This window comes from Hippoglossus hippoglossus, chromosome 7 (genome assembly GCF_009819705.1).
Source record: "Hippoglossus hippoglossus isolate fHipHip1 chromosome 7, fHipHip1.pri, whole genome shotgun sequence".
Lineage (NCBI taxonomy): Eukaryota > Metazoa > Chordata > Actinopteri > Pleuronectiformes > Pleuronectidae > Hippoglossus > Hippoglossus hippoglossus.
This window is the reverse complement of record NC_047157.1, coordinates 12128548-12155132: the sequence shown is the minus strand read 5'-3', so window position 1 is coordinate 12155132 and position 26585 is coordinate 12128548. Positions and strand designations below refer to the sequence as shown.

The 26585-nt window shown below is 43.6% G+C and overlaps 2 protein-coding genes across 4 annotated transcripts; one reads left to right on the top strand and one right to left on the bottom strand.

The window, feature by feature from the left end:
- The first annotated feature begins 487 nt into the window (after window positions 1-487).
- Window positions 488-8453, top strand: zmynd12 (zinc finger, MYND-type containing 12). 3 transcript variants are annotated; one of them, XM_034590602.1, is made up of 8 exons: window positions 488-795; window positions 3142-3271; window positions 4160-4331; window positions 4870-5039; window positions 5197-5283; window positions 5781-5874; window positions 6504-6649; window positions 8229-8453. In XM_034590602.1, exons 1-8 carry the CDS (start codon window positions 668-670, stop codon window positions 8421-8423), a joined length of 1122 nt encoding a protein of 373 aa, XP_034446493.1. In that variant the 5' UTR covers window positions 488-667; the 3' UTR covers window positions 8424-8453. The 3 variants fall into 3 exon arrangements, with proteins under 3 accessions (XP_034446493.1, XP_034446492.1, XP_034446494.1); XM_034590601.1 differs by having other exon boundaries at window positions 5197-5319; XM_034590603.1 differs by lacking the exon at window positions 5197-5283.
- Window positions 8454-8605: 152 nt separating this feature from the next.
- Window positions 8606-26585, bottom strand: rimkla (ribosomal modification protein rimK-like family member A). The gene is made up of 6 exons (XM_034590600.1): window positions 25771-26585; window positions 17548-17778; window positions 15566-15652; window positions 14115-14318; window positions 12722-13238; window positions 8606-10079 (listed from the first exon to the last, which is right to left on the bottom strand). The coding sequence occupies exons 1-6, from the start codon at window positions 25931-25933 to the stop codon at window positions 10067-10069; spliced, it is 1215 nt and encodes a 404-aa protein (XP_034446491.1). The 5' UTR covers window positions 25934-26585; the 3' UTR covers window positions 8606-10066.

Genomic DNA, 26585 nt, shown 5'->3' with positions numbered 1-26585 from the left:
CATAATGTATTTTTCATTTAGTATTGTAGACCTTGAGGTATTTCAAATTCTTTAAAATGTGTATTTAGTAGCTACTCCTAACTAAAATCCTATAATAATTCTTTGTTAATAGATATATTTTAAGCACAACATTTAAATTTGTTTTTACATTTGATATTAAATAAACAAATTGTTCATATCAGGAATATATTAATAATACAAAATAAAAGATATAGAGTTAGATGTGTAATAATAACCATGTATTTTTAATGAAAAAAATAATAAAATATTGTAAAATAAAATGACTATTATTTATCATTAAGCATATGGAATATATGCATATATGTAAAACTATAAATGGTATATATGTGTAATAATTGTTGACTTGAAATAATAGATATATATAATAGACAGACAGACGAATAGATAGATAGATAGATAGATAGATAGTAATGCTTATTTATTGACACACAAACACACACACACACACATACACACACACACACGCACACACACACACATATCACAGACTCAAAGAGAGGGAAACCACTGAGGTTGTTGCCATAGCAACTGTAAACGTAGTTCCTCTCCTTTGGTGTTAGCCATAGCCTGTGGTGTTAGCTCATGTGCTAATTTAAAGCTGGAGAACTAACATTAGACTTTTTTTAACTGGACTCTTTTTGTACCGATGGACGAACAACCGCGGGTTTCTCAGATACTTCCTCTGGCTTTACCCAGAGGAGAAGACAAGCTGTGTGAACTTTGTCAGGAGAGAGCTCACCTGCAATGCGACAAGTGCCGGTTCACGTTTTACTGGTAAGTCCCATGTTTGTTAGCATGACATGTTGTCAGCATGTGTGTTTCCACGTGGGATCACAGTTTCCACATGTCACGGTTCGGTCTCTCGTTGGTTTATGGGTCGACTTGCTGAAACAGTGTCCGCGGCTCGGACGCTAGGTGGCAGTGTCGCCCGTGTGTCCGGAGCGGAACACGTCGCCATGACTCGAGCTCATGTGACCGCTCAGTCAGCAGGGGGGGGGGCGGGGGGAGAGGAACAGCTGGAAATGAAATTACCACACTGATTATTTTCCTTCTTGTGACTCGCAGGGGATTTTTTTTTTTTTTTTTTTACTTGCGTCTCCTCGATCATTTGAATGGGTCAACATCGGCTTATTTTCCTTTTTTTTTTTATACACGCAACATAACATCACGGTTGGCGCAGGGTCCCTCCTCCGCAGACTCAATTACAGATCATAAGATGGTGCTCGGTGAAATCCTCGCTGGCACCGGGTGGGAGCGGAGAGGAGCGGAGAGGAGCATGTGGTGACATCCCTCCCTGCAGGGATTTATGGAAAGGGATGAGCCACTACACCCAGTCTCTTAAAGGGAGCTTACAGCCTCTTACTGGGCCGGCTCTCCTCTAAACCCTCAAATGAACTAATGCAAACACATGCATTGAATTAGATTAGATTAGAGATTTTAGCCTCTATCATTCAACTACACCTCAAAACCAGGGATGGATGGGGCAAAAATGGCTGTTTTCGTTATGATTGGCGCAAATCTAAGAGGTTATAGATGAGGTCAGATAAGAGGAAAGGTTGCTTTTGTTCTTTGTCTGACCCACATAGTGTTTTTGTCTCGGGAACACATTAAAAACAAGACTGTAAATCTATCAGAAGCCTGATTCAAGCCATGACCTATTATAATAACATGCTGCCTGAATAATATCCCCAGCTATGTTTTGCTTTGTCTGGACAGATTGACTAGACACATTCAAAGACAGCAGAGACAAGACAGTGCAGTAGCTCTGCATCCTGAGACGACCCCTTCAGACAAGGTTGTGTGTGTGTGTGTGTGTGTGTGTGTGTCCACTGTCTGCATACACACACACACAGACGCACACAAGCTGTGTGTCAGTGCCTCTGTTGATGCAACGTGGCCGGATCATCGCTCGCTCGCTGCTTCTGTCCGAGGTCCAAAAGCACAGAAACACTGGATTGAGCACACATGCTCGACAGTAGGGGGAAGAAAAGCAGAGAAAACCAAGACAGTTTCCATCAGAGTGTGCAAGAGAGGAGCGCCAGATGAACTAAATTACAGACCAGTTATGTAATGGCGTACAATATACTGTGGCTTTTGTGCACTCAGGAGATGTGTCCTGTGTGGGACAGAAACTCTGCTCTGGGAAGTTTGGGTTCACAAAGCAGAGTTTGTAAGGATTCAAATTCAACAGCAAAAGAATTTATATGAGCAATAAAAGTTTCCGTGTAAACGTAAATTCCCTCCTCTCCATCTGCAGAATCGCAGACCCATGGTCCCATTCTCTGTCTTCATGCTTCGTCAAACAATTCAAAAGTTCAACTTTCCCTGCTGAGCAGATGATACGGCTGTGTACTCTCCCCGAAACCATACTGGTCCAAACTATTCAGACTTACTTCCTCTCCTGCAGTTAAATGAAAACAGGACTGAAAGTGTCCAGTTCGTTCCTCCTGCTCTAAATAGCAAATTGATTAACAACAGTACAAGTAACCTGACCCTTTTTAAACCCTACGTTTGACAGGCAGGTCAATGCAGATACAAAACTTAGCTTTTTCTAGCTTTGGGCTACTACAGAAATCTATGGGATAGCCACTATATAAATCTAAATGTAAATGTTGAGTGATTTATGCCATCATTTCCTCCTGCTTAGACATACACTGTACACTGGGATTATAGTCAGATTAGTCCTTGTTGGTCCAGAATGCTGCTCCTGATGGTTACTGGGAAGTCAGACCATGCGTTAGCACTATTGTGGCCTCAATTCATTGCCCCCCCCCCCCCCCCCCCCATCCTGTATCTGATCTTTTAACCCCATCTTTCACCTCCAGGAGTCTTAAGTCTTCTGACTCGGATGCACTTCTGTGTTTTCTGTTCGTTATGCCTTTGACTGTGTTGATTGGTGCTGTGGTTGTGGTCTTTTATTTTGACTCTATTGCCTGAGGATTGATTGATTGATATTCCGTATTACTCTATTAAAGAGTTTGAGTTGCAGCTTCACTTGATAAACGGTTGGATTTCTGGTTCATGGTGTCTGAAGAAGGAGAAGGAGAAAGTATATAAATGAGGAACATTAAATTAATTAAGTTGTGGTCCTAAAAAAAAACCTTTTAAAAACGTCCTCAGTAATGCAGAGCACCAGCAGGCCGACTGGATGGGGATCCACCAGAGAATCTGTCAGCTGCTTGTTCCCATTCGGAACCCAACGATCTTCAGTCTCCAGCGGGCCGGACAAATTGAGACGCAGCTCAAAAAGGTGAGGATGTACATATTACATAATGGCATTTTACCTTTTTATTAAGGGCAATACAAAGAAAAACATGAATTCTGAAAAGGATATCACCACGATACCCTTTAAATGTTCTTCTCAGAAGTCTATGACTCATCATCTCTTTTCAAAAGGCCCAGTGTTTAGCTTCCAGATTTTTCGGTTTATTTTTGGAAATTTGTTTGATTGCTAATGGTCTGGAGAGAAAAGAGAGAAAGGAAACAAGGGCAGTGAAAGTGAGGTATTACATTCAACAAGGGTCCTCTGGCCAGGAATTGAACTTTGGATGCTGCAGCCACGTACCATGAACCATCCGGTTTACAAATCTAACTGGAAGTCCACAGCATAATTGAAGGATTAATGGTCAAAAAATATATTCACACATATTCTGAAAAATATATTATGTAGACAGTGCACTCTTTCAGGTAACAGCAATGGGGAAAAACACATTAAAACCCCAGAGGTGGAAATATTCAATGGACACTTTTAGAATATATGGAGTCTGAGGGACATCTGGGCTGATGTTTTTGAGGATGAGGAGGAGAAGGAAAAAGAGAGATTTCATCCCAACAGCACTGCACACTGCTGTTCAGCCTGCTGAGTATTTCTCCACTTTTATTTTAAACTGGAAATTGGGATTTTCTGTGAATGACATAAATGCAGCATGCAGCACAAAAACATGTTTTAGTTTTTCCATTGGACAAATTCCACAGAGGAAAATGTTTGTTTTTTAAAGCTGAATGGTAGAAGTCAACCATCTTACCAGGATTTATGACACTAATAAACTCCTGTGAACTGTTACATAATATTGTTGGAAGTCTGACGAATAATGTAAAAATAATCTGAAGTGTATTTTGGTTGTGGTTGTTTTCTCAGGCAGAGCTGATTGAGATTTGCAGGTTGGTGGCTCGGAGGAAGTTATCTGAGAGAAAACACCAGGAGGCTGTGCCCGCCGCCCAGTTCTGCCTGCGCTGCTCCATCGACGTCCTCGGCCCCAGCACTGTCCAGCTGGTCCCTTCCCACCTGCTGCTGGCAGAGGCCAACATGGGTGAGGAGGGAGCACAACATGTTTAATCACTAGCGAGGACCACGCCCCAAACAACTGGAATTTATGTGATGGATGTAGAGGAAAGATGACTTGCACTGAAGACTTGGCGGGGGGGACAATAAGAGTGGAGGTTCTGTCTGAGGCCTCATTTCAACTGAGCTAATCACAGGCCCCCAGACGGGGCCTAGAATGAGATGTGAGCGGTATGACTCAATATTGAAGGAATTAAAGAATGAGGGAGAAGAGGTATTGGGTAAAAAGGTGAATGGATAAAGGGAAGGGAAAGGGTGGGTCGAGAAGACTGAGACAAACAGAGCGTGAAAGGTTGAGCAGGTAAATGTAGGCTTGTCAGGTGATTGGAGGTGTGGTTGAACGGTGACCCAGATCCCAAACCTAAGGTAACTAGTCAACTTAGTGTGTGTGTGTGTGTGTGTGTGTGTGTGTGTGTGTGTGTGTGTGTGTGTGTGTGTGTGTGTGAGTGTGCGTGTGCGTGTGCGTGTGTGTGTGTGTGTGTGTGTGCATGTGTGTGCATCTCTAGGTTTGGGTAATCTGTCCCTGGTGGCGGAGCTCCTGTCCCAGGCAGAGTGGCTGGTGTTGAAGAGTCCAGATTGTGGTCACGCAGTCCGGCAGCAGCTGCACAGGAGCCTGGGCCACCTCCACACGGCCACTGGAGACCTGCAGGCTGCTCTACTTAACTTTGCAAACGATGTATGTGTCTTGAGTAGCACACTTACCATCAGTTTTAAATATAAGTGTATGGGACAAATTGTTAATCTCTCATGATGTACAATAATGTAAAATGTGCACTCACCCTAACACAGGAAATCCCCGGTGGCCTGTGAGTTAATGTCTCGGATGTTTTCAGGTATACTTTGCCAGTGAGGAGTATGGTCTGGATAGCACCGTCACCTCTGATGGCTACTTTCTCATGGCCGACGTGTTTGCCAAACAGGGGAAGATTTCCATTACTCGCTCCCTGTACTCTACGGTAAATTAAAGCAGTTATGGTGTGATTGCCAATGTGACCTCATATAGTTTGTACCTCCACCAAAGGAGATTGTTTTCATCCACTTTTGTTCAATAGTTTGCAGGATTACGCAAAAACTACACAACTGATTTCAATGAAAGTTTCTGGAGGGGTGGGGCAAGAGCCAAGGAAGAACCCTTCACATTTTGGTGTGGATCCAGATCAGGGCCAGATCCAGGAACTTATTTCTATTTCTTCAACATTTTTGTTGATTTCTTAGAAAACACTTAATATCTTAATGAAAAAGAAATCCGAGATGTTTAGGGGACTCACAATTTGGTGCAGATCCAAATAAGAATATGGACCTAGTGAGTTTAAATGTGGGTTTAGAGGGCACTGTAGGGCCTTGGAGGAGGTTTGCGCTCTACTGAGGGACATTCCTATGTTTGATCTAATAGTTTCTTCTTTTGCTCATTTTATAGGTGGCACATATTTGGCACCGCCATCTGTCCAAACTCCTCAAGTCCCACATCCAAAGTGTCCAAAACCCTGACGTGATGTCGGAGCCCTCTTATGGTGCGTCTCGTGACGCCAAATAAGGAGAAATATATAGATACGATATAAAATATACATAAATATTTAAAACCATGCATTTATTTATTTATTTTATTGACTGTACTATTCGATATCAATGCAGAAACAGAAAACGACATCCCCCAATCAATTACCTGCTCCACCTACTAAACAGCCAAGAGCTCCATTGGTGGATCATTGAAAAAAAAAAATAAAATAAGGTCAGCGTTGCTATATTTAGCTGAGCTGTCTTGCTGTGCAATCCGAAAGCTAAACCTCAGATTTACCCTAGCATGCTAAGAGCTGACTGGAGACCACAGCTGAAACATCTCTGGCTGCGCAGCATCCGCAACGCTACCCTGTATCGCAGCTGCTGCCCTACATATGATGCTAAGCCTGTTAACCACACTGTTTTCCCAGGTTTCCTGAGATGTTAGCTGGGGTGACTGTAGGGGCAGATTACACAAAATGTACAGAGGAAATAGCCAGATCTAAATTGTGTTGACCTACATAAACCTCATTCAACCTCTCCTTTGAAAGCTGTGAGATAAATAAACGCATTAATAATGTCAATGGTGACGTACTGATAAAGCTCATTTCCATCTTTGTTGGTGCCCCTCACTTATGATCAGACCAAGGTCGACAAGCTGAGGTGGACGAGATGTTGAGAACGATGTTGGAGTTTGAACAGGACGACACCAGGAAGGACCCAGCCCAGGTCGCCCTGGTGGCCCACTGCCTCGCCATGCTGTGGTTTCTGAAGGGAGACAACCTGAAGGTGAGTCACCTGACGAGGTTTTCCCCACTTCCTCCTCATGCAACCTCTTTGGAACGCCATCTCAAAATGAGCTTAGCTGTAATTGGTTAAGCCGTAAAGGTGAGGTGGGATTTAATGGGTGTTGACGTCTTGATACTCAGACTTCCAGCTTGGTTTCTGCTCTGTCTCTAATGCCACCGGAGGCTATTGCACCTTTTTCAGTGTGGGATGAATGAGCAGACGTCTAAAAAGACTGAGGCAGGTACAGTGTGGTGAATGTATCCGAAGCACTGACTGTACAGGAAGCTCTGTAACAGGGGTGATCATCACATACACCTTTAGATCTTATGTTCCCTTGTGAAAAGACACAAAACCAGATAATACACATGACCAAATACAACTCTACACTCTGTGTATGTGTTTAAATGTTTCACAGTCCTGTTTTTATCTAGTGGTTTTTCTGGGGGAATTTTTTTTTTTTGAGGCTGGACGAAATATAACTCTGACTTCACAAACAGCTACCACAGTGCTCCAAACTTACTGGGAAAAAGCTGAACATAATAAGTCTTGTATTAATAAAGTGGTAACTTTTCTCTGAGGCCAAAATATTCCGCCATGTGGGCCTTTGTGCCAAGCAGAGCCAAAATAACCTCCTGCTGTTATATATTCTCTTGGAATGGCAAAAACGGCAGCGGTAGGACTAAGGACTCGTAAAGCTTAGACGACACCTAAATTAACAAACCACTTCAGCTGACTGAAGTATCTTTCATCTCCTCGGGGGAAATTCAGTTTTGTGCTTGCCTTCATAGAGAAGAGTCAGTTCACAAAGTCTCAAGTTGACTGTTCACTCTGACTGATTATAAAGTTAAAAAGAGAGAAAAAAACCAGCTCGGCGTGGATTTGTAATGAGCACTATTCTTCTTTTACGTACTGGTGCATGATGGTATTTTGGTTTAAGTTGAGCCCTTTCCTTGTCCACGTCATGGCTCCATTGTGGGATGCAGCACTGTGCATCACTGTAAAGAACGTACAATTGCATCAGGATGTCTATTATTGAAGGAATCCTGCTTTTAATTCCTTTACTTTTTCCACGGTGCTTCAGGGTCCTGGGGGAAGCATTAAATAACAGTCTGTGGTTTAGTGTATCAGCCCTGTGTTCACCACTGGGTGAGCTGTGGGTGGAGAAAGAGGGAGAGAGAGACACACAAACACTTGAGTAACACATATACACCACTGTTTAAAAAGCCAAAAGAAACTGCAGGAATTCCAAGCATGCTGCAGCAAATCCCGAAGAATTCCACATTGAGCTGTGGCCCGTCTCCATCTCTGAGCATGCAACATTATCAGACAATGCATTTGTGTCCTTATTTTCTCTCAGTCACACAAGATGAGGTCAGAGTAATAGCCCGGCAGATCAGCTCGTCGGAAGGAAAAAAGCGAGATAGATTAATCTGACCGGGTTGCAGTTCAGTTTTCAATAATATTATTATATAAGTCAGCTTTACTCCCCCCCCCCCCCCCCCCCCGCCCCCCGCCCCCCCGAGACTCTGACTGCTGCTGCAGCTGCTGTATTTTGTTTCCGTTTGTGTTTGTGTGCCAGGCACTGGGATTTGGCAGCGTGGCCCTGCAGGCCAGCCAGCTGATACCAAACCATGACCTGACAGAGGCCGTCCAGGGCCTGCTGCAGCTGGTGCAGAGTTTGCAGACAGAACCGCATCCAGGTTCCGGCTTGTCAGCGCAGCCTTCACCCGAAGATGTGCTCCGAGATCAGGACAGTCCTTCATTTCAGCCATGAGGCACCAAACCAAGTAATTGGTAACACATACAAAGTTAATCAGTACAGTGATGTCATTCAGGGTTTATCTGTATGTACTTAATTAAAAATATTAGGGATCATAGGGTATCTCTAATGAAATGAAACCAATTTTTGATATGGAAACGCTTGATAAAAAGTAATAAAAGGAGAAAGAGGCATGATTTATCAGTTTTGAATAATGACTCATCTTTATTTTAATCTAAAAAAAGAGGGATATATATTTACAGCATTTTGCACATCTGTCAATGACATTATTTTGGGATCCATTTTGTAACACTGTCAGAATTATACAGAGAATAATGGTGAGGGCATTCACTGAGACCTTTTTTAATGCAATGCTTTTGCTCATCGTAGCAGCTCAGGACCTCTTCATCAGTTCACCATTTGCAGATTAAAGATTTCTAATATCTACATGTCATCAACAGAGAGCTGCATGATTTCAGTGAAGCATAAACATTGGATTTTCCTCCTGCAAAGAAAAGCATGTTGTAAACCTTCAAGCAAACCTCAGGTTTTCAAAACACATTGACATAAAAATGTACCTGATGATTGCCATGAAATTCAACATATTTTATACAATTCTCAAACATGTACTCTTTATATCAAAACAAAGAATTTTAAAATCATCTCACTACAAGTGTTATTAGTACTGAATTATACAACAAAATTCTTATTTTTGGCATTCAGATTCATTTTCATGTGTTGTGAGGCAACAAAACACGGAAACACTTGGATCTCCTCATATTCCCTTTTTAATTTTTTTAGCCAAATATACATTAGCAGCAGTTTGGAGTTAAATAGCAACCTTGTGCTCTGGTGTGTTGTCATACACAGTGACTAGTCCAGATGTCCCTACATATTCATTCCAGGCTGGCCAAGCACCACACAGGCAAATACAGTCTTAGTAACTTTAGGATTAACACACATTTCTCGTTTCCCTGTGTCGCTACCATGTGGTGCCCCCGTTTCTTTCAACAGCTTCCATGCCTTGGATCCACTTCATCACGGCCACTGAGGTATAGAAAGAAACCCCCATGAACCGGGAGCCTGACTCAACAATGGTCCTCCAATCAATGTTCCCAACGGAAACCAGACAATGAAAAGGCATTTTGAAAGTGGTTCGGGCACATTTAAATGAACCGTCAGTGGGTAGATGTGTTGCCTACATGTGGATGATGTATAAAATACATATTTAAATGTGTGAGAGAGAAATGAGCATTTTGTCCGTTCTTATGGCTGGCTTTTCTCAAAGAGGATATGAGATCTTTGATTTACACTTATGTACACAAAGTGGAATGGATACACAAAGACAGACACTTAAAAAAAGGGGGGACGACAACAACTGAAGAGAAACTCGGATGTTGGGATGAGACTTAGTGATCAAGCTCACCGGCCCCTGCACGCCAGAGAGTTGACATCAGCAGATTTCACAGTTTCTTTGTCAGATACTTTGATATATTGATAGAGGACAACATCACAGTAGTGTAAAATGATGTTATTCTATCAGCGGAGCCACTGTGATCTCTTGACAGCAGACTTAACTAAAAGCTGCTTTTTCCTGTTGTCTGGTAGGTTTCGATTTAGCCCCCCTCAAGCAGGTCTCCTTTTTAGATTCCAGACAGTTAGTAGATTGGGCTACAAAGAAGAGAGATAAAATCAAGCTTCACAGCGGTTTCACTTTATTGAGACAATATTAGTGCACACAAACCACTTTTTTTTTTTCTTTAAAAATACCATAAATTAGGAAGAAAACAAGGAACAATATAAAACAAGCAGGGGAAAAAGTGCATGTTAACCATGGTATACACCACATTGTCTTATACTGTAGTTTACAACCTTTTCTTCATTGCCGTTTGTGTGTCTTTTTGTCTGCCTGTAGGTGTGTTTTGTTTCTGATATGTGTCGAGCTTGGATGGATCTGTCGTGCCTTTGGGGGTCAGGGGTGAGATCCGGGCTGCTTCCCTGAGTTGTGTTGAAAAGAAAGGGGGTACAAGCTGAAAACGTGGACGTTACTATGTGGCACAGTTTACAGTTGGTTTGCATTTGTGCTTTTGATCAGATCTGGAAATTATTCTCAGTGAATGGCAGTTACCCCGGAGAACCCTGCCTCGGTGTCGATATGTCAGAGGACGCATAGGAGGTAAATCAAGAGGAACAGAAAACCATAAGCAGTAAACTCTTGGCCACTGAAATCCCTGTTTTTATTGTTTTGTTTTTTTTCCCTAAGGAAAGAGAAAGTAACATTCTATTCAAAGAGACAGCAAAAATATATATATTCCATTTTTTATTTCTACCATGCCAAAAAAATATGTCATGCCAACATATTTTATGGTTTATGATTTATATTTTTTTCTATAAAAAAAAAAAAAAAGAAAAGACAAAACAAAAACAAGGTAAAAACAATAAAAAGTAAAATCTACAAATCATGACTGAGAAATCACATCTAACCAAATTCAGAAATCGTAGCACCAACTTTTAATTTGATCCTCTCAGTGTTCCAGGTCTGTACAAATACGTTTGTCCACAAAAGCTTATGAAATGTTCTATGTTGGCAACTATTCCAGCCATTCCAGTTTCATCGGCTGACTTCTAGCATGCACTGAAGTTAATTCACTACCTAAGTATTTACAAAAAGCTACAAAGCAATAAAAAAATAATACACAACTACTTTTGTAGTTCTTAGACGTAAAGAGAGGGAACAGCTGGTAAATCAGGGGCCATTTGAAAACCACAAGGATCCTGGCTGATATGTACTGTATGTTTGAATATCAGTCGTTCTATGGCAGTGAACAGTCACTGTTTTTGAGGTATATTTTGCTTGCAGGTGTCGAAGCAGGTTTCAAAACTCTGTCTCCTGTTTCCTAAAAATTTGTCGTCTGAGTGAGAACATAAAAATGCATCGGTTTGTCATAAAGTGCTAGACATTGAATGGATTTTAAAAGGCAGCCACAGACTGCTGCTGCAGGTAAGGCTAATCAAACAAGCTATAGAAAAAAAGAATGGCGCTTGATCACTCCAGGTTTTGACTCTACAAACAGAACTGCTATTCGGTAGTTTAACTACCTTGCACAGATTAGGGCAGTTTCATATTAGCAGTAGCCTGCTTCATTCACAGTGAACCGAGAACTAATGAATGGACACCATGTCAGCCCCCAATAGGACTATGGGTCTGTAAACTGCGTAAATAATATTCTTATTTATGCTTAAAAGGTAATTAATGCGGACACATCATCAGTCTCTTATCCACTGTCAATGCAGCAGCTCCGCCTACATTTCAATACCAGTCATTTTAAACTGGGATTTAATGGATTTTAACATTAGATTTATTTATGTGACCTTAATGTTAAGGCAGAGAGAGTTGCACTGTATTTCAAATAAACATGACAATGAATTGATTGGATTCTTAACCTGGTAAAAAGTGTGTATACATTCTGGTTGAGCTGGATTCACGACATATGACATGTTTGACATATATGATGTAGTGAAGGGTGGATTCATCTGTCTCATTCAGATTATTATGAATTATGAATAGCAGTCACTTTCACATGAATTCCCTACTTCTCCAGTAGCTGCAGGATGGTTACCATCCAGTTACGTTGACTTGACAGGAGCACAACGTTGCTACATTGGAACTGACGGTATAATGTGCCGACCACAAGGAGCTAACCACTTAGAAAAAAATAAAAAAAAACACTTCATTTTGCCTCCAATCCACCAAACCTGACCACAGTCACAGCACGAAAAGCATTTTTTATGTCAACATAAATTCTCCTTCAAATGATGTTACTGAATTGTGAGGATTAAAAACACGGCACGTGTATGCCTTTATTATGGGAATCCCACACCCACCCAAAAACCTTCACCCTCGCTATTCTTCAAAGCAAAAACTAGAAGAGGCATTTAGCAGTTATCTTGAGTACTATATCTCACCACCATGCTGCAGTGTAAGCTAGGTTTGTTTTGTGGGGGTTGCAGTTTGGGAGAAGAGGTGCACAGACAGGAGAGTCAGGGGAGCAGCCTCAGATCTTTGCTTTTGTTGAAGGGAGTTTGCAGGAGAAGGCTCATGTTTTGGTTTGTTTGTGTTTCTCTTGTTGTGTCTGAATGTGTGTTCTGTTTTATTGTGTTCTAGGTTTGCAGTTAACATCCCATGTTTTGATACTTTTTTTGGGCCGATATGTGTTAAGGAATGTCGGTTGCCATGCATACAGGCGTGTGTATGCGTGTTTTTGATGTGTATTTGTGGTGTTGGTGTGTGCATGAAGCCGCTTGAATCTCACTCAGTCAATAACTTGATCTCATTGGCGAGGAGGGTGTTGAAGTTGTAGGCTGGATCAGGGAGGCCGGGAAGATCAGCCAAATTGGGGCCTGTGGACTGGCGCGGCGAGGACTGGGAGGGCTCAGCCAGCTCCGGGTCGCTCTCGCTGGAAGTAGAGCCCACGCTCATGTTGCAGACGGCCTCAGGCAGCGAGCCGCCGCCAGCGGCCACAGGGCACACCTCAGGCTCACTGCTGGTCTCACTGGTGCTTGACACGACGGACAGCAAGGACATCTTACGGGTGAGCCGGCTGGGGAGCATCGACAGGGCAAAGTCAGCGACGATGCCAGCCACGTCCATTCCGCAGGCCTGGTCGAAGGCGATGAAGCCCACGTTGGCGTTGGCCTCGCAGACCACAAACGAGCCGTCGTTCATTTGCAGCAGGTCAATGCCACACACATCCATGCCCAGGATGTTGGACACCTCTATGGCTAGCTGCTTTCCCTCCTCGCTCAGTGGGCACATCATACCTACACCACCTAACAATGGAGAGAGAGAAAGACTGGTTACCAACCACGGTTTCATTCACTTCACATTGTGTGTGATTTTTTTCGTCCAGATTGTCTGGAAAAATTATGTAGAAAATATTTGAAAATATTTATCAGAATTACATGAAAATTAAATGCCACATTAATCCACTCAGAGTCAGTGTAAGTGCCAACATGACCTGTTACATAAAAGCAGAATAATCTGATGACTGATGTCCTAAATATGTCACAGCACATTACAGCCTCAACTAGACCAAAACTGCTTGTGCTCTGACAAAAACAATCAGTCACATCAGCGGGGACTGCTGTGTTACTGCATGTGTCCGGGGGTAAATCAGGATAAACCGCTCTGGAATGGTTCCTCAAAAAAATGACTTTTGGAGCAGATGGAGTATTAGACTTTAAATAAACACGGAAAGGTGCCATGATGACTGTTAACTAATGTCCTCATACACGGGATTAGAGTCCAGTGACCCCTTGTATGTGGCATACATAGAGGGGCTGTAAAAAAAAACATGTGGTTTGGGTTTTTTAGTACTGAATAAATACCCATCTTCTGACTTTGTGGAAGGAAACTGCTTAAAAAAACAACCCTGTCTCTAGATCTTAAGAATAACTAGAGTAGTTTTAGTTCTCCAAAAACAGTGAACCTATTCAACCACCCCAATAGAAACACAACTTTAGAATTTAAGACTCAGTTGAAGACAGATCCAAATAATCAGGGCATTTAAAAGCAACCACAATAAAACAAACATTAGAACTGTTACCAGTGCAGCAGCCATGAAGTGCAGTAATGTAAAATTTGTGTGATAGTGTTCAATAGTTTAGTAATTTACTGTCGTCACTGCCTCTCAAGCGTCTGCCTACCCAGGGAGCAGTTGCTCTGCATTCGACCATCAGTGGAGCAGCGTAGCATGGAGCCGATGACACGGCCGCCCACCAGGACCACCCTCACGTCGCGGCCGTGCGACTCCTTGACGTACTCCTGAAACAGGTAGGGGGTGTCATGGCGGATCAAGTGGCACAGGTCGGTGAGGTGGTGTTTGTCCCGTGCCAGGAACACCGCCTTCCCTGGGAGAAGGAAGGAGACATGGGATGAAGGAAAGAAGGAAAGAAGGGAAGAAGGGAAGAAGAGCCAGTTTTCCGGCCGTCAGCTCTTTACATCAACATGAATACAAGGTGCTTGCAGGGTCTGCACATTTGTGTAATATTACTTAAGGCTGGATTACTTCCTTAAAGTCTTTCCTGACAAGTAGCTGCTTTTGCTGACCAAGTCTCATGCCAGTTCCCATTTCTCATGTTATAGACAAGACACAAGTGGCAACAACTTTGGCAGGCACAAAATTGCTTCTCACCGAGGGTAGAAGACGCCTGTTTTAATTAGCACCGCTCGGCGCTGTCTCCTGGCTGTCAAGCCCTATGACCCCTGTTCCAGCAGCTCGGAAAATCATGTGATTGTTGTGTGTACGTGCAAATGATGTGTGCCTCGCAAATCTGAATGAGATGACGAGGCAATCCCTTAGTAACATCTTGTATACAGTGGACGGCGGGGGGAACACGTACCACTTTGCAAATTGAAACCAAGAAAAACAGGGACTCGTGCTTTTGTGAATCAGGGAGACACGGGATCATTACTAGTTTCTGCTGATGAACTATGCACCCAAAAGCCATACACCATGTCGAGGAGCACCACATTTCACATAAACAACCACTGTGCTCAGACCTTTTAATACCAAAGATTCTGAAATAAGCCATTTATATTTTCTCACAAGCCTTTTTGTGTGCTCTAAAAAAGGAAGGCAAGCTGGACTTCAGCCAAAGTCAACGGTCAACCGCAGAGGGAAAGAAAGCAACCCTTGAGAACTCCAGAGAAAAGCGGCGTGTTGGTGGCTGACCAACGGCTGCTTTCCCTAACAATGTGTTGTGATGGCGGCCTGAGCCAGCCATGGTCCATTGTTATTGATTCACACAATGGCCGAGTCAGTCAAGTAACTAGTCGATAACTATGAATAGCAAAAGGGCTAATAGGTCAGCAGACACTGGGGCTGATCTCTAGGAAGCACAATTTTAATGGCGAGACTGAAACTTCCCACACAAGACCCCTGGGAATTGAGGCAAAATGAGAAAACTGGGGTCAGTTTGTAAACACGAAACATTACGAGCTGCATTTCACTGCAACACCACAGTTCTAATCATTTAACACTCAATGAATGTCAATGAATTCCACGTAAGGGTGGACTGGGCTGCCATTAGTTGTCTGTAGGGTACAGGTTGTTTGAGTAGGGGGTGTAGTAAAGAAATGGACTTGCTGGTCTTACCTCTGTGGCCCCGTGCATTCTTCACCACCACCGGATAGCCCAGCGGCTCAGCTTCGTCAATCATCTTACGGAAGTTGTCATGCCCTCCTGGGAAATGCCCATGCACACACACAAAGAAGAAAAACACACGCATGCAAAGACGAAAATGATATTAAAATCTGTATCGCACGATGTGGGGAGGATCTGGAGAACACTGCTATGGCAACAAGAATGACTCGAAACAGCAAGGCTGCAGCAGTGCTGTCCTTCACTTTTACTTGCAGCATTATTCATGAGATTGGAGCTGAGCATTGTCACTGGAAAACACATTAATGTGGAGCAGTTGACCATATCTGACACTGAGTCATAACAGCAGCTTGTAGCAACAGATGTGCTTAAGCATTCTCAGCTTTGGCTGGCGGGGCGATTGAAAGAATGAAAAACTGCTGTCCTCTTCTTTTCTCCACCCCCTATCTCTCTCTCTCTCAGTTTGCCTGTCTGGTGTTATCTGGTATTCACTCAAGGGAACAGATGTGGACGTCTTTCCCCTTGCACTGATTCACATGTGTTTTTCAGTGGGAGGGGGCTAGTGGAGGACAAGGAGAGGGCGGGGACCAAATGTGGGTCCCAGCGCGTCACAAGCTGCTAAGGCGGTAAACCAGCGGAGGGAGGCAATGGCATTTTGTATTTTGAAAAATCGTGAGGCATTGGGGTGGGGCTTTGGAAGGGGGGTGTTACATAAGCCTTACAGCTGCTCTGCATGCAGCGCCTGGCCTACTGTGCAGAGCGCCGAATGGAATGTAGGCCAAACACCCCTCTCCTCATTCTCTCTTTCATTCTTTCTTTCTCCCTGTCTGCATCCTTCTCTTTCTGCTTTCCCAAACACCACCGAGCTGGGGATTTTTAGAAAACAGAGAGAAATGTGTGATGGTGTTTGTCAGCTTTTGTTTTGCTCTAACAAAATAACAAACTGCAACAAATGAAAACAGTAGTCTGGCTTGTGCCGTGAGGGGTGTATCCCTACATATCCTGCCTTTGTAAACAGTTGGTAAAAAAAACAACAGTTGTGTTGTAAAACTTGTGAATTGGTGAACATTTGTGACGATGTGGTCATGTGTCTAAATGGACTCTCTCTCTGTTGTTTTAGTTATTGCAGTGGATTAGAGATAGACTCACTGATGTCTTATTAATCTGTGTTATACAGGCACATGTGGACCGGAGCCTATGATAGAACTAATGTGATTGAATTGTCAACATACTTGACAGGGGAGTGCTGGTGTTAAACGTGAATATTCATTTGACTGTAGATGACATGTGTTCCCTCACTTTTTGTTTGGTCATGTTTATAGACAATATTCATATGGATTTTGTTTAGTCATGTTTATAGACAATATTCATATGGATTTTGTTTAGTCATGTTTATAGACAATATTCATGTGGATTTTGTTTCAGGCAAACTACTGCTCGTGTTTTACTTAATCTCACTAGAATTATACATCACTGATTTATGAGCTGGAGATAAATGTTTTACTAAACTTTAACTTTTAATGGGCTGTTTGAGGGTTAAGACTTGGCTTTAGGGTTAGGGTAAGAATTAGGTTTTGGTTTCGGTTCGGGTAAGGGTTAGGCATATAAGGTTAAGGTTAGGGTAAGGGGATAGGGATAGGGAATGCACTATGTCAATCACTTGCCTCACTAATAGAAGTGCAAACGTGTGTGTGTGTGTGTGTGTGTGTGTGTGACAATGCAAAGCGGACGTTAAGTCCAGTACATGCAAGTGTTGGTCAGCAGGCAAGGATCGCCCAATTCTAGTCCTGTACTTGCTGTCCACACACTGGGAAGTAGCTGCATGAATCAAGTCGGTTACATTCCACATTCATCGTCTAACTCGCTGATTATAATCATGGAGCAGCACAGCCTCAGATATCTTAGCAACAGCAACACAGTGCCACCAAAACACATCAAAATAGTGGCAAGAAAATAAGCACAAGTGGCTGATTTACCGTAGGAGAAGGTGTCAGGAAGAGGCACCCCGTGGCCAGCCAGCTCCTGAAAGGTCCAGAACTTGTTGACACAGTTGAGTATAGCCTGGGGCCGGTTGATCAGCCGACAGCCCATCTTCTCCAGGTGGCGCAGCACAGTGATGTCGCTGTCTGACTGCACCCAGGGCGTGGGCACCCGCACCACCACCACCTGTGGATAAGACGTCACCAGTTCCTGCTCCACTCGCAGACCTGCAGGGTGAGGGGGGAATGGAAGGTAAAAAGAGATTGATCACCATAAGGCAAAAACCCTTCATTTGTTAGCAATTAATTACTTCCTCGCAAGTGGGCAAACTTAAAGAAAAGTTCACTCAATACAACTGTGAGCCACTAAACATAGAATTTTTCATTATATCCCTAAAGTCACATTTAGAGAGGCTGGAAACATTGTGAAAGTGGTTGGTGAGATTTTGAATCATCATCTACTGGTGGAAAAGTTTACTCGTCTGGTCGGGACTGTTTGTGGACATTGCTGCAGTCGTCACCACACAGCCCTGACTGAGAGTTGGCCGGGTTACAGCACTGGGCAGAGGCAGCAGGCTCCAAGGCCTGTGGTGCTAAGCCTTGAATTTGGAACGTGTCTTGCCTGCTGATACGATTATCTACATGCAACGCACACCCATATACAGTAGTCCCCTGCAGTGATGCCAGCTCCTCTGCATTTTGGGCCAACACGCTCTTCCTTGCCTGACTCAGAATGACCTATCGTTGCTGATATACTGACACGATACACTACTTTGTCTAAATGTAGGCCAGTGGGATGAAGAGAGATGTCTGAAGCCCCCAAGGTTGCACAATTTGAATTTAAAAACAGATGAACACACCAGGGAAAGAAGCATGAAACACTATATAGCCCAGTATACAACAAATAGTTGTTTTGTTTTAGGTCTTATTTAGATAATTCTCGCTACAATCTAGTCCACTATTCCTTAGATTTAATAGCAATATTTTTTCATTCTGCCACAATGAAAAATCATTGAATGCTATTCAATGTTACCTGAAATACATGGTGCTTTGTTTTATTCAAAGTCAAAAGGTCATGTGACACACCTGCTCACCACTAGCATTAAAGTGTCTTCGGTGATCTGATCACAAGTGGACGGCTCTAAAAACAGGTGTGAATGCACCGGCGATGAATTGAGGGCGTATTAAGATCCAAATGTACCCGAATGCATCCTGGCCCACAAACAGCCTGAGATCACTTTCCCATTCAAAAGACTTTAACCCCATGTGTCAAAACTGTGTGTCAAACATCTTTGGTGATAAGGTTTGCTGAGTGCTTTTATCTGCTCTGCTTTGGCAGACTAGGTACAAGAGGGGCCTTACTGCCTCCAGCTCGCCAAAATAACGACATGGTTACTCTTTGATAACACAAATGATGTATATTTGCATAGAGAGCGGGGAAGAGATAGCGGATCATGACTGGTCACTCAAGACACATCACTTTTGTTACATTTAGGCCTGACATCCATACTTATCCGGAATTTCCAGCCTTTGAATCTGACACTTTTAAAAACACAGCAGACCCCGAACGGCATCATCTCTGAATACTGGTGTTGGGTACAACACGTTTGAGAAAATTACAAGTTTTGCCGACTTGTTGTCTTAGCGAACAGCTGTTGCGCAGTTAAATCTGAATTTTCTAACACCACAAATGCCTCTACAGCAGGCAAGCTTTTATTTGAGCAATCGACAACTCCCATGAGCACGCCCATGCAGATTGTATGTGAATTGTCATGTGATATGCATTTTCAGATGAGTTAATATAGATGGAGATTATCTCTGATATGGAGCTTAAGTGCTCACCTGGACATCGATCAGATGTGCGGTCCACTTGTGCTCGGATCACCCACATGAATACAGGTGTAAATAGACGCGTAGATTTCAATGTCTCAGACTTACACCACTCTTGTTATGCAAATGTCACTATGTAAATACAATACACTAGCGGAGCGCATCTGAATAGGTTACTGATCAGCCATCAATGCAGCTCAGCCTGCATAGACCATGGAAAACAAGAGAGACTTGACAAAGAGAGGATTGTGCTAAGATGGAGAGAATTAGGTTTGTTTGGTATAAGATAACTTTTCAACAAGACTAAAACTTGTAATCACTCACTGGCTATCTCCAGTTTCTACCAGCAGCTCTCTGGATCTACAGAACAGAACAACATTTTGAGATATCAGAATATTGGCTTGATATTGGCCAAAACACAGATGGCAAATTCAGTAGCAATAGTTGAGGATTTGGCAGTTGGCTGGTGTCTGGTGTTACTTTGTCACCCTGGATGAGTAGAGGAAACAGAGACACTTTGGGATTTTTGAGCAGGCGATGCGACTGAACAGCTCATCTCGACAGGCTGGGTGACAGAACCGAAGGGTGGGTATGCACATACACTTAATGTAAGGCAAAGAGACATGGTACAGCACTTCACCTCCATCATGACCTGAATATCAGCCATCTTAGAAACTGCAGATTTACAGCAGTGGCAGTGCCACTGGCTGAGACCATCAGAGGTCATAAGAAGCTCGGTGGCTGCTGCATACATGATAACAAAAGATAGCCTGCATAGGGTGCATCTTAGTGCACACACAATGGGTCGGATCAACACTTGATTTTTAGGGTCATTCTGTGCTCGGAAGGTAGAAGGGGGAACAAGAGACTGGCACCAGGCAGAAAAGGTCAGAGATGTCTTGTTGCTGCAACACGGAAGATGGGAGGGAGGGGGGGGGACAGAAGCCATGAAAAGCCTGCCACTTCTCCTTCTTTCCCTCTTCCTCCTCACAATCTCAGTATAGAAGCAGGAAGATTCACTGTCTCTCTCTCTCTCTCTCTCTAGCCCTATTCAACACTCTCACACTGCTCTGATTGTGCAGTCACTGAGAACACTGCGAGTGGTGTTACAGTGGGAAGTGTCAGGGGATGTGGTCTCATGGTTTTTGACAGACAGTATTCGCTGTTCACGGTGCTCGTCGCATCTCCAGGGGAACCAAACAGAGACCAATGAGGCAGCCAGATGAATCAGTCCTATTCATCTGTGCAAGTGTTCGTGTGCACTGCACTGTCCGTCATGTGACCGCCGCAAAAACACTCACAAACCCTGCTGACCGTTTTGGTGTATAACAAAGGAAACATGCGTTTGTCCAAATCTGTTGTGGGTGTGACCCATATTTAAATATAAATCAAATTCTTCTTCTTACCTCAACGACAGGCCGTCATCTTTTCATGCTTCAATTCACTGTATATATCCGGGCCATTTTCAATCTGCCTGACAAAGCTAACAAGCATAACAAGCATTCTGTGCATACCGCTGCGACGTCAAAGCAGGCAACGCCGACAAACGCTGTGCCAATGTTTGGCTGGTCGGTTTTGCCGGCCCCACATGCAGTCTCAGTCTGGGTATCCTCTCTAAATTAGCCTGATGGGGGGGGAGCAGGTTTCTCGTAGTTAGGTTTTTGGCTAACAATGTCTTCAATGGTCTATTTGCATATATGTGTCATCAATACACACATCAGACAAAAACATATACTGTAGACCTACTGTGAGGCCAGGCCAAAAACCCTTTGTTCACAGAGCACAGAGACCATGTTGACCCGCATGTCCCCTGTGACTTCGCCTGCGCGCGGGGTAGCTGCTGGCTACATTGGCACTGACAGTACTTGAACTAACAGAGGCAGACGGGATGTATCACGAGACCACAAGAGTATTTGGCAAAGGTTGAATGGCCTGTGAAGAAACAACACGTGTCAAACTATCTCAGACAAAATTGTTCAAATTCATTCCTGTAATTCTGAGTTATCTTTCATCAGTGTGGCTTAGTACTTCAGCATTACTGTGTACAAGGTCCAGAGGAAATCTAGCAAAGTCATATGATGACAGCAAATTCTCGTATGTAGATTAATTAAACTATGATAGTATGAAGCATGATTTTTTTTTTTCAGTCTGCATTTAACCTGTTAACAAGCATGTACATTAATTTAGTGATGAATCAATATCAACACAAATTACTCCAATGTATGTGGAAAAAATGTCACATATATGCAAACAATTAAATAAATTACAATTAATACTTATGAGTAATGCTTGACATGATCAATTTGCTTGTAGGGAACAGAGGAATGTGTTCTTGGGTACACTGGCAGAGTGACACTATACACTTTTTCCAAACCTTGCCCGGTTGCTATTTTTGATATGATGTTCGGAAGGAAATATGTTGTATCCGACGGCCCCAGTGCACAAAACAATACACCGCTGCTATTGCAACAGATGTTTTTAGGGGTGTGCCAGTCAATGTCGCCGTCATTTGAAATAGCTCCCTGCCTAGTTGACACAACTGTTTGTTTCCTTGTGTGGAATATACAGGACAAAATTGTTGATGGTCAATATATAATTTGTGCAAGCTCATTTCCTAACTAGAGGAAAAAGAAAGTACTGTGAGCCTACTTGGCAAAAACAACAAAATGTAAAATACCCATGTTCCAGACAGCATGTGACAACCTGAAAATGAGATACTGCTGGTTAATTAACAAATTAACAATTTTTTTCTGCTAGTGCTGACTTGTGATAGCAAGACACATCAGCAAAAAGTACTGTGCACTCATAACTTGCTTTTTTAAAATGATATTTTGCAACAAAGACCCGGAAGTATTGGGATAAGCAGCAACATGGATGGACCCATGTTGTAACAGCAATCAAATTCCATCAAATGCCCTTATGTGGGATTTGAGCCTTTTTTTAAACCACCTGTAACAGTTAATAACTCAACAGCTACAGACAAAAGCTTATAGATGTGTATTGAGTGAAGAGCTCTGCCACACTGCTGATCATCATATAGTCAAATTTCTCAAACAATAGGGAGTCTGTGCTTCATAAATAACTAAAGGACTGGCATTAAAGCTACAGGGACAACACACCAATGCCACGTATCATGGTGCTGATACACACTCACATGTCTGGCGGTAAATCAAGATGAGCCCACATCAATGTTCCATCTTTCCCTCACTGACATAGACGCGTTGCATTTATCATCTTTGGGGTGAAAGTGTGCCCACTGGCACGCACTGGGTTCACAAAGGATTGTGACATCATTTCAAATCCGGTCTCTGTTTTAACATCTTACAGAACGAGTCATGGGATGTGAAATGCCTCCGGCTAGCTGGGTTTGGCTGTCTTATGTGAGGGGCCATCATTGGTCATTAAAACATGATGCTGTGTGCGTGCACATGTACGTTTTCATCTCTTCTCCTGAGGACAGACTGAACCCATTAACTTTCGTGTTAATGTGGACCTCATCCTGACTTGAGTACACACAAATGAAAGACAAACCAAAAGAACGACAAACCTTTGAAATAGTGAGCTGTAAAGATGCTATCAGTTTCAGAATTGTGATTGCATCCTGACCTACCTTAAAACAATGTGTGCAAGAACATACTTCAGGGTGTTAACTTGTTACATTTAAGACTTGTTAAGACCTTTTGTGAATCGATTCAACTGCAAAATCTCTAATACAATGTCAGGTCCATACTTGCAAAAAAGTATGAATGAGGGCCAGAATGTCTTGCAGAGTAGATTCATTTATTTCAGTGAACACAGGAGAAATGTGTGTATACAGAAAAGGACTGGGCTACATTAATCTGAGTTTGGCTCCCTTGACCACAATCTCCTCCTAAATGTTCTTGGGCTCAGATAATTTTTCCTTCATTGCTTTTATATGACCAATGTTTAGCTTCCGAGTGTCGAGTCCAGAGGACCTCGGCTTGTTGGTGTAGATCCAAACGATGGACTCTGGAGGTAGGTTACCTGAGTTGCAGGATTTAACAGTGTGAGTGCAGAGTGGGTCACACTGGGGCTGGACTTCAGTGATGATCCCTATGTGAACAAAATTGGGTGATGGCAGGTGTTTGCTCGTGGCTTTTTACTCTGTGACCTCTCCTAAAACTCTCATGCCTTTGTACTGTGTATTATTGGAATTGTATACTTTTTTATGAAAAGCGGATGTTGTTTTGGTTTAGGATGTTAATTTACCATCTGCAACAAGTTGAAATCTTATCTGTGAACCAGGTCTGTATCAGTCCCCTTCATTTCCATTCCTCAAATTATTTTAACTTTGAAATGCTATGAATTCATTCTATGACAACATGTTTGCTGTTACATCCTGAGATGTAAATATAAAACTTTTACACATTTAAGTAGAGTGAAAGAACGACCAAGGCACGGGTCAACAGTGGTGAGTAACTCTAACCCTTAAAGAGGGGCTCACTGACAGCATCACTGATCACATGGTGGTGAAATACCACTTATGTTTCCAGTTAAGAAAAAAGATTGCAAACACATTTACTGATTTTGGACTCTTTCACTGCATGTGTCTGTACACTTCCTGATTTTTAGACTCAGTTCCATAACATCGTTGGCAAATCATCAGCAACTTTATTCAAATAAAACTAATGTGGTGGACCTGACAATTCCTGTTTGGAATTTGGATGGGAACTTATCTTCCAACTGCATAGTTTCTAAGTTAGTAAATTGTGGGTAACGCATATTTAGATGAGCGCTGAGTGGACAAGGCCAGCGTGCACCGCGTGACCCCAGCCACATAGCATCCTCCACAGCTTTCTGTGTAGCGAGCCTGCAGCGTGGCCAGCCTGCCCACTGACTGTTAATCTGTGATGTCAGGCCAAGGGCTCAGAGGATATTTACTGTATGTGCGACTTGGGGCCAGCGTGGATTACAGGTCCTGCTAACTGCCTTGCTCTAGTTGTGTGTAGCTTGCTAAACCACAGGTCTAGACAGCTGTCTTCCTTCCAATCTGTGCTGGCAACTGTACTCTCCTTTTTAAGACACCCCTTGATGCACACATTTTATTTTATCAAGAGATTAGTCTATACTTTAAATCATATTATCTAGCTGAGATACTTAGCGGCTTAAATGCCACGTCTTCATACTGGTGTTTGAAACCCCATGTTGAGAGTAAGGCTTTCCCATGACTGAGCACCAAGAAACAGCATATAGTCTGTAAAAAAACATGTTGCCCCGTCATCCCTCTCTTCATCCCATCTCTTAAGCCTCTGCTATAATGCCAGCCTGCACTGATGTTAATTGGGACTTACACACCTCTCATCTGGTGACACAGCCCCACTTCACACAGCCCTGATGAATTCCATGTGTGTGTGTGTGTTCCTTCAGTGTTCCTTCTGCCACCATCGCTTCATCGAGGGGCCTCCAGAGCCTATACTGTGCAATGCTGTCATATTGAAGCCAGCTGAACACCGACATTGTGTTCGTAACGAGGCCGTGCAAAAATGTCAACACGGGATTGACTGGACATGTGTCGTCACACCTCAAAGTGGGTAGCAGGGATTACACAGAAACCCTGACGCAGCTGTTTATTAGAGCTGTTTGAGTTCAGCTTTGATTCTCCATCCATTTGAGTAATAATAACAAACAGGCCCAAGTTATGGCTCCACAGATGCAATGTGTGTGCTTATAGTTTCACTTTTTTGTGAACCACAATACTTTAGGTGCCTTGGTAAACAATAGACTTGATGCTAAAAATCTGATGGTCGAATAAATCTGATCACCAAACCCTCGTTTTGTAATTCAAACTCGACAAATCTCTTTCTCGGATTAATAAATTGTGTTTACATGCGTGTGTCTTTTTTCCTCTGGGACTCTGGACTACTTCGTGAGGAAATGCGCCTGGTTGCCAGATCTCCACATGAAAAAAAAAAACCCACATGAACATTAGGAGTGAATACACAGCTTTAACTTTGGAGTGATGCAATTTGCAATACAATGACCCCAATTGGGTTTTACGATGCTATTTAATGACTACGATCTCATTAGCTGGCTTCTGTGGCATTAGCAGCGTTTCCCGTTGCTTTGGCCAAAAACCTTATCACCCGTGTGTTGGGATCGCAAACGTGCTAAGCTAAATTAAATCAGGAATGATCGCTCTCCCCGATCTGGAGGCGCGCTGGCTGGAAAGTGGGTTAGGCGGTCACGGCACACTTTGCTCCTTAGCTAGCAGGCAGACCAGGCTAGCCCTCCCCTCGCTCCAGTGCAGTCCCCCAAACAATACCCGTCTGCCATCGGCTGTGTGTGCGGACCGCGGTGAGCCCCGTCGATCTCAAATAACCCCCCCGTTACATTGCATCACTAACACACAAGCTGGGGGGGGATACTCACCCAATTGACCCTCGGTGATTGTGAGCACGATTTGATCCATGAGGAGGGAGCGGAATTCCACATCCTCGTCGGCGCAGCGCTCCTTCAGTGCCCGGAGGATCTGGACTTGGGGGTACTCCTGGCTGATGCGCCGGTCGGTCACGAACCAAACCCGGGAACACATTTCTTTTAATATTTGAGTGCGTGGATTCAAAAGGTAACCCCCAGAAAAAAAGGAGACACGCACGGTTGTAGTCGTGGAGGGTGGGGGGTGGGGGGGGCAGGTGTGTGGTGGCAGCGCGGGATCCGGGGGTCGGGCGGGCGGCAGCGGAATAGCACAGGGATGCTCACACAATGGAGCGGCTAGCGGCACGAGCGGGCGGTGGTGTGGCTACAAACAGGAGCTTCGGCCCGAACCGGCTAGGACGACTTATATTCTGTATCACCTTTGTTCGCCTTCATTTGCAGCCATTTAGTCCTCCCGGGGGCGCAGTTACACGGACCCAGCCCGCACGAATTCAGCAGACAGGCCGGAAAAAAATCTCTCTTGCCTGTGCAAATCGAGATGCGGCTCCTGGCTCGATTCGCCCGCCGGGGCAGACAAAGCTCGGGCTGTGCCGCCGTTCGTGTCTCCTGTTGTCGGCTCAAAAATTACCAGTGAAATTCCCCGCGGTCGCAGCGGTGGTTCAACCCGCGAGCTGCTCGGTTTATCGCAGTGGACTCCCGCTAACACACGACCACCGTCCTCCGGTTCGTTTGGCTGCTATCCACGAGGTATTGGTGCTGAAAAGTGCACACGCTCCGTTTACAACTCCGCTGCTCCGCGTGCCCGTTGC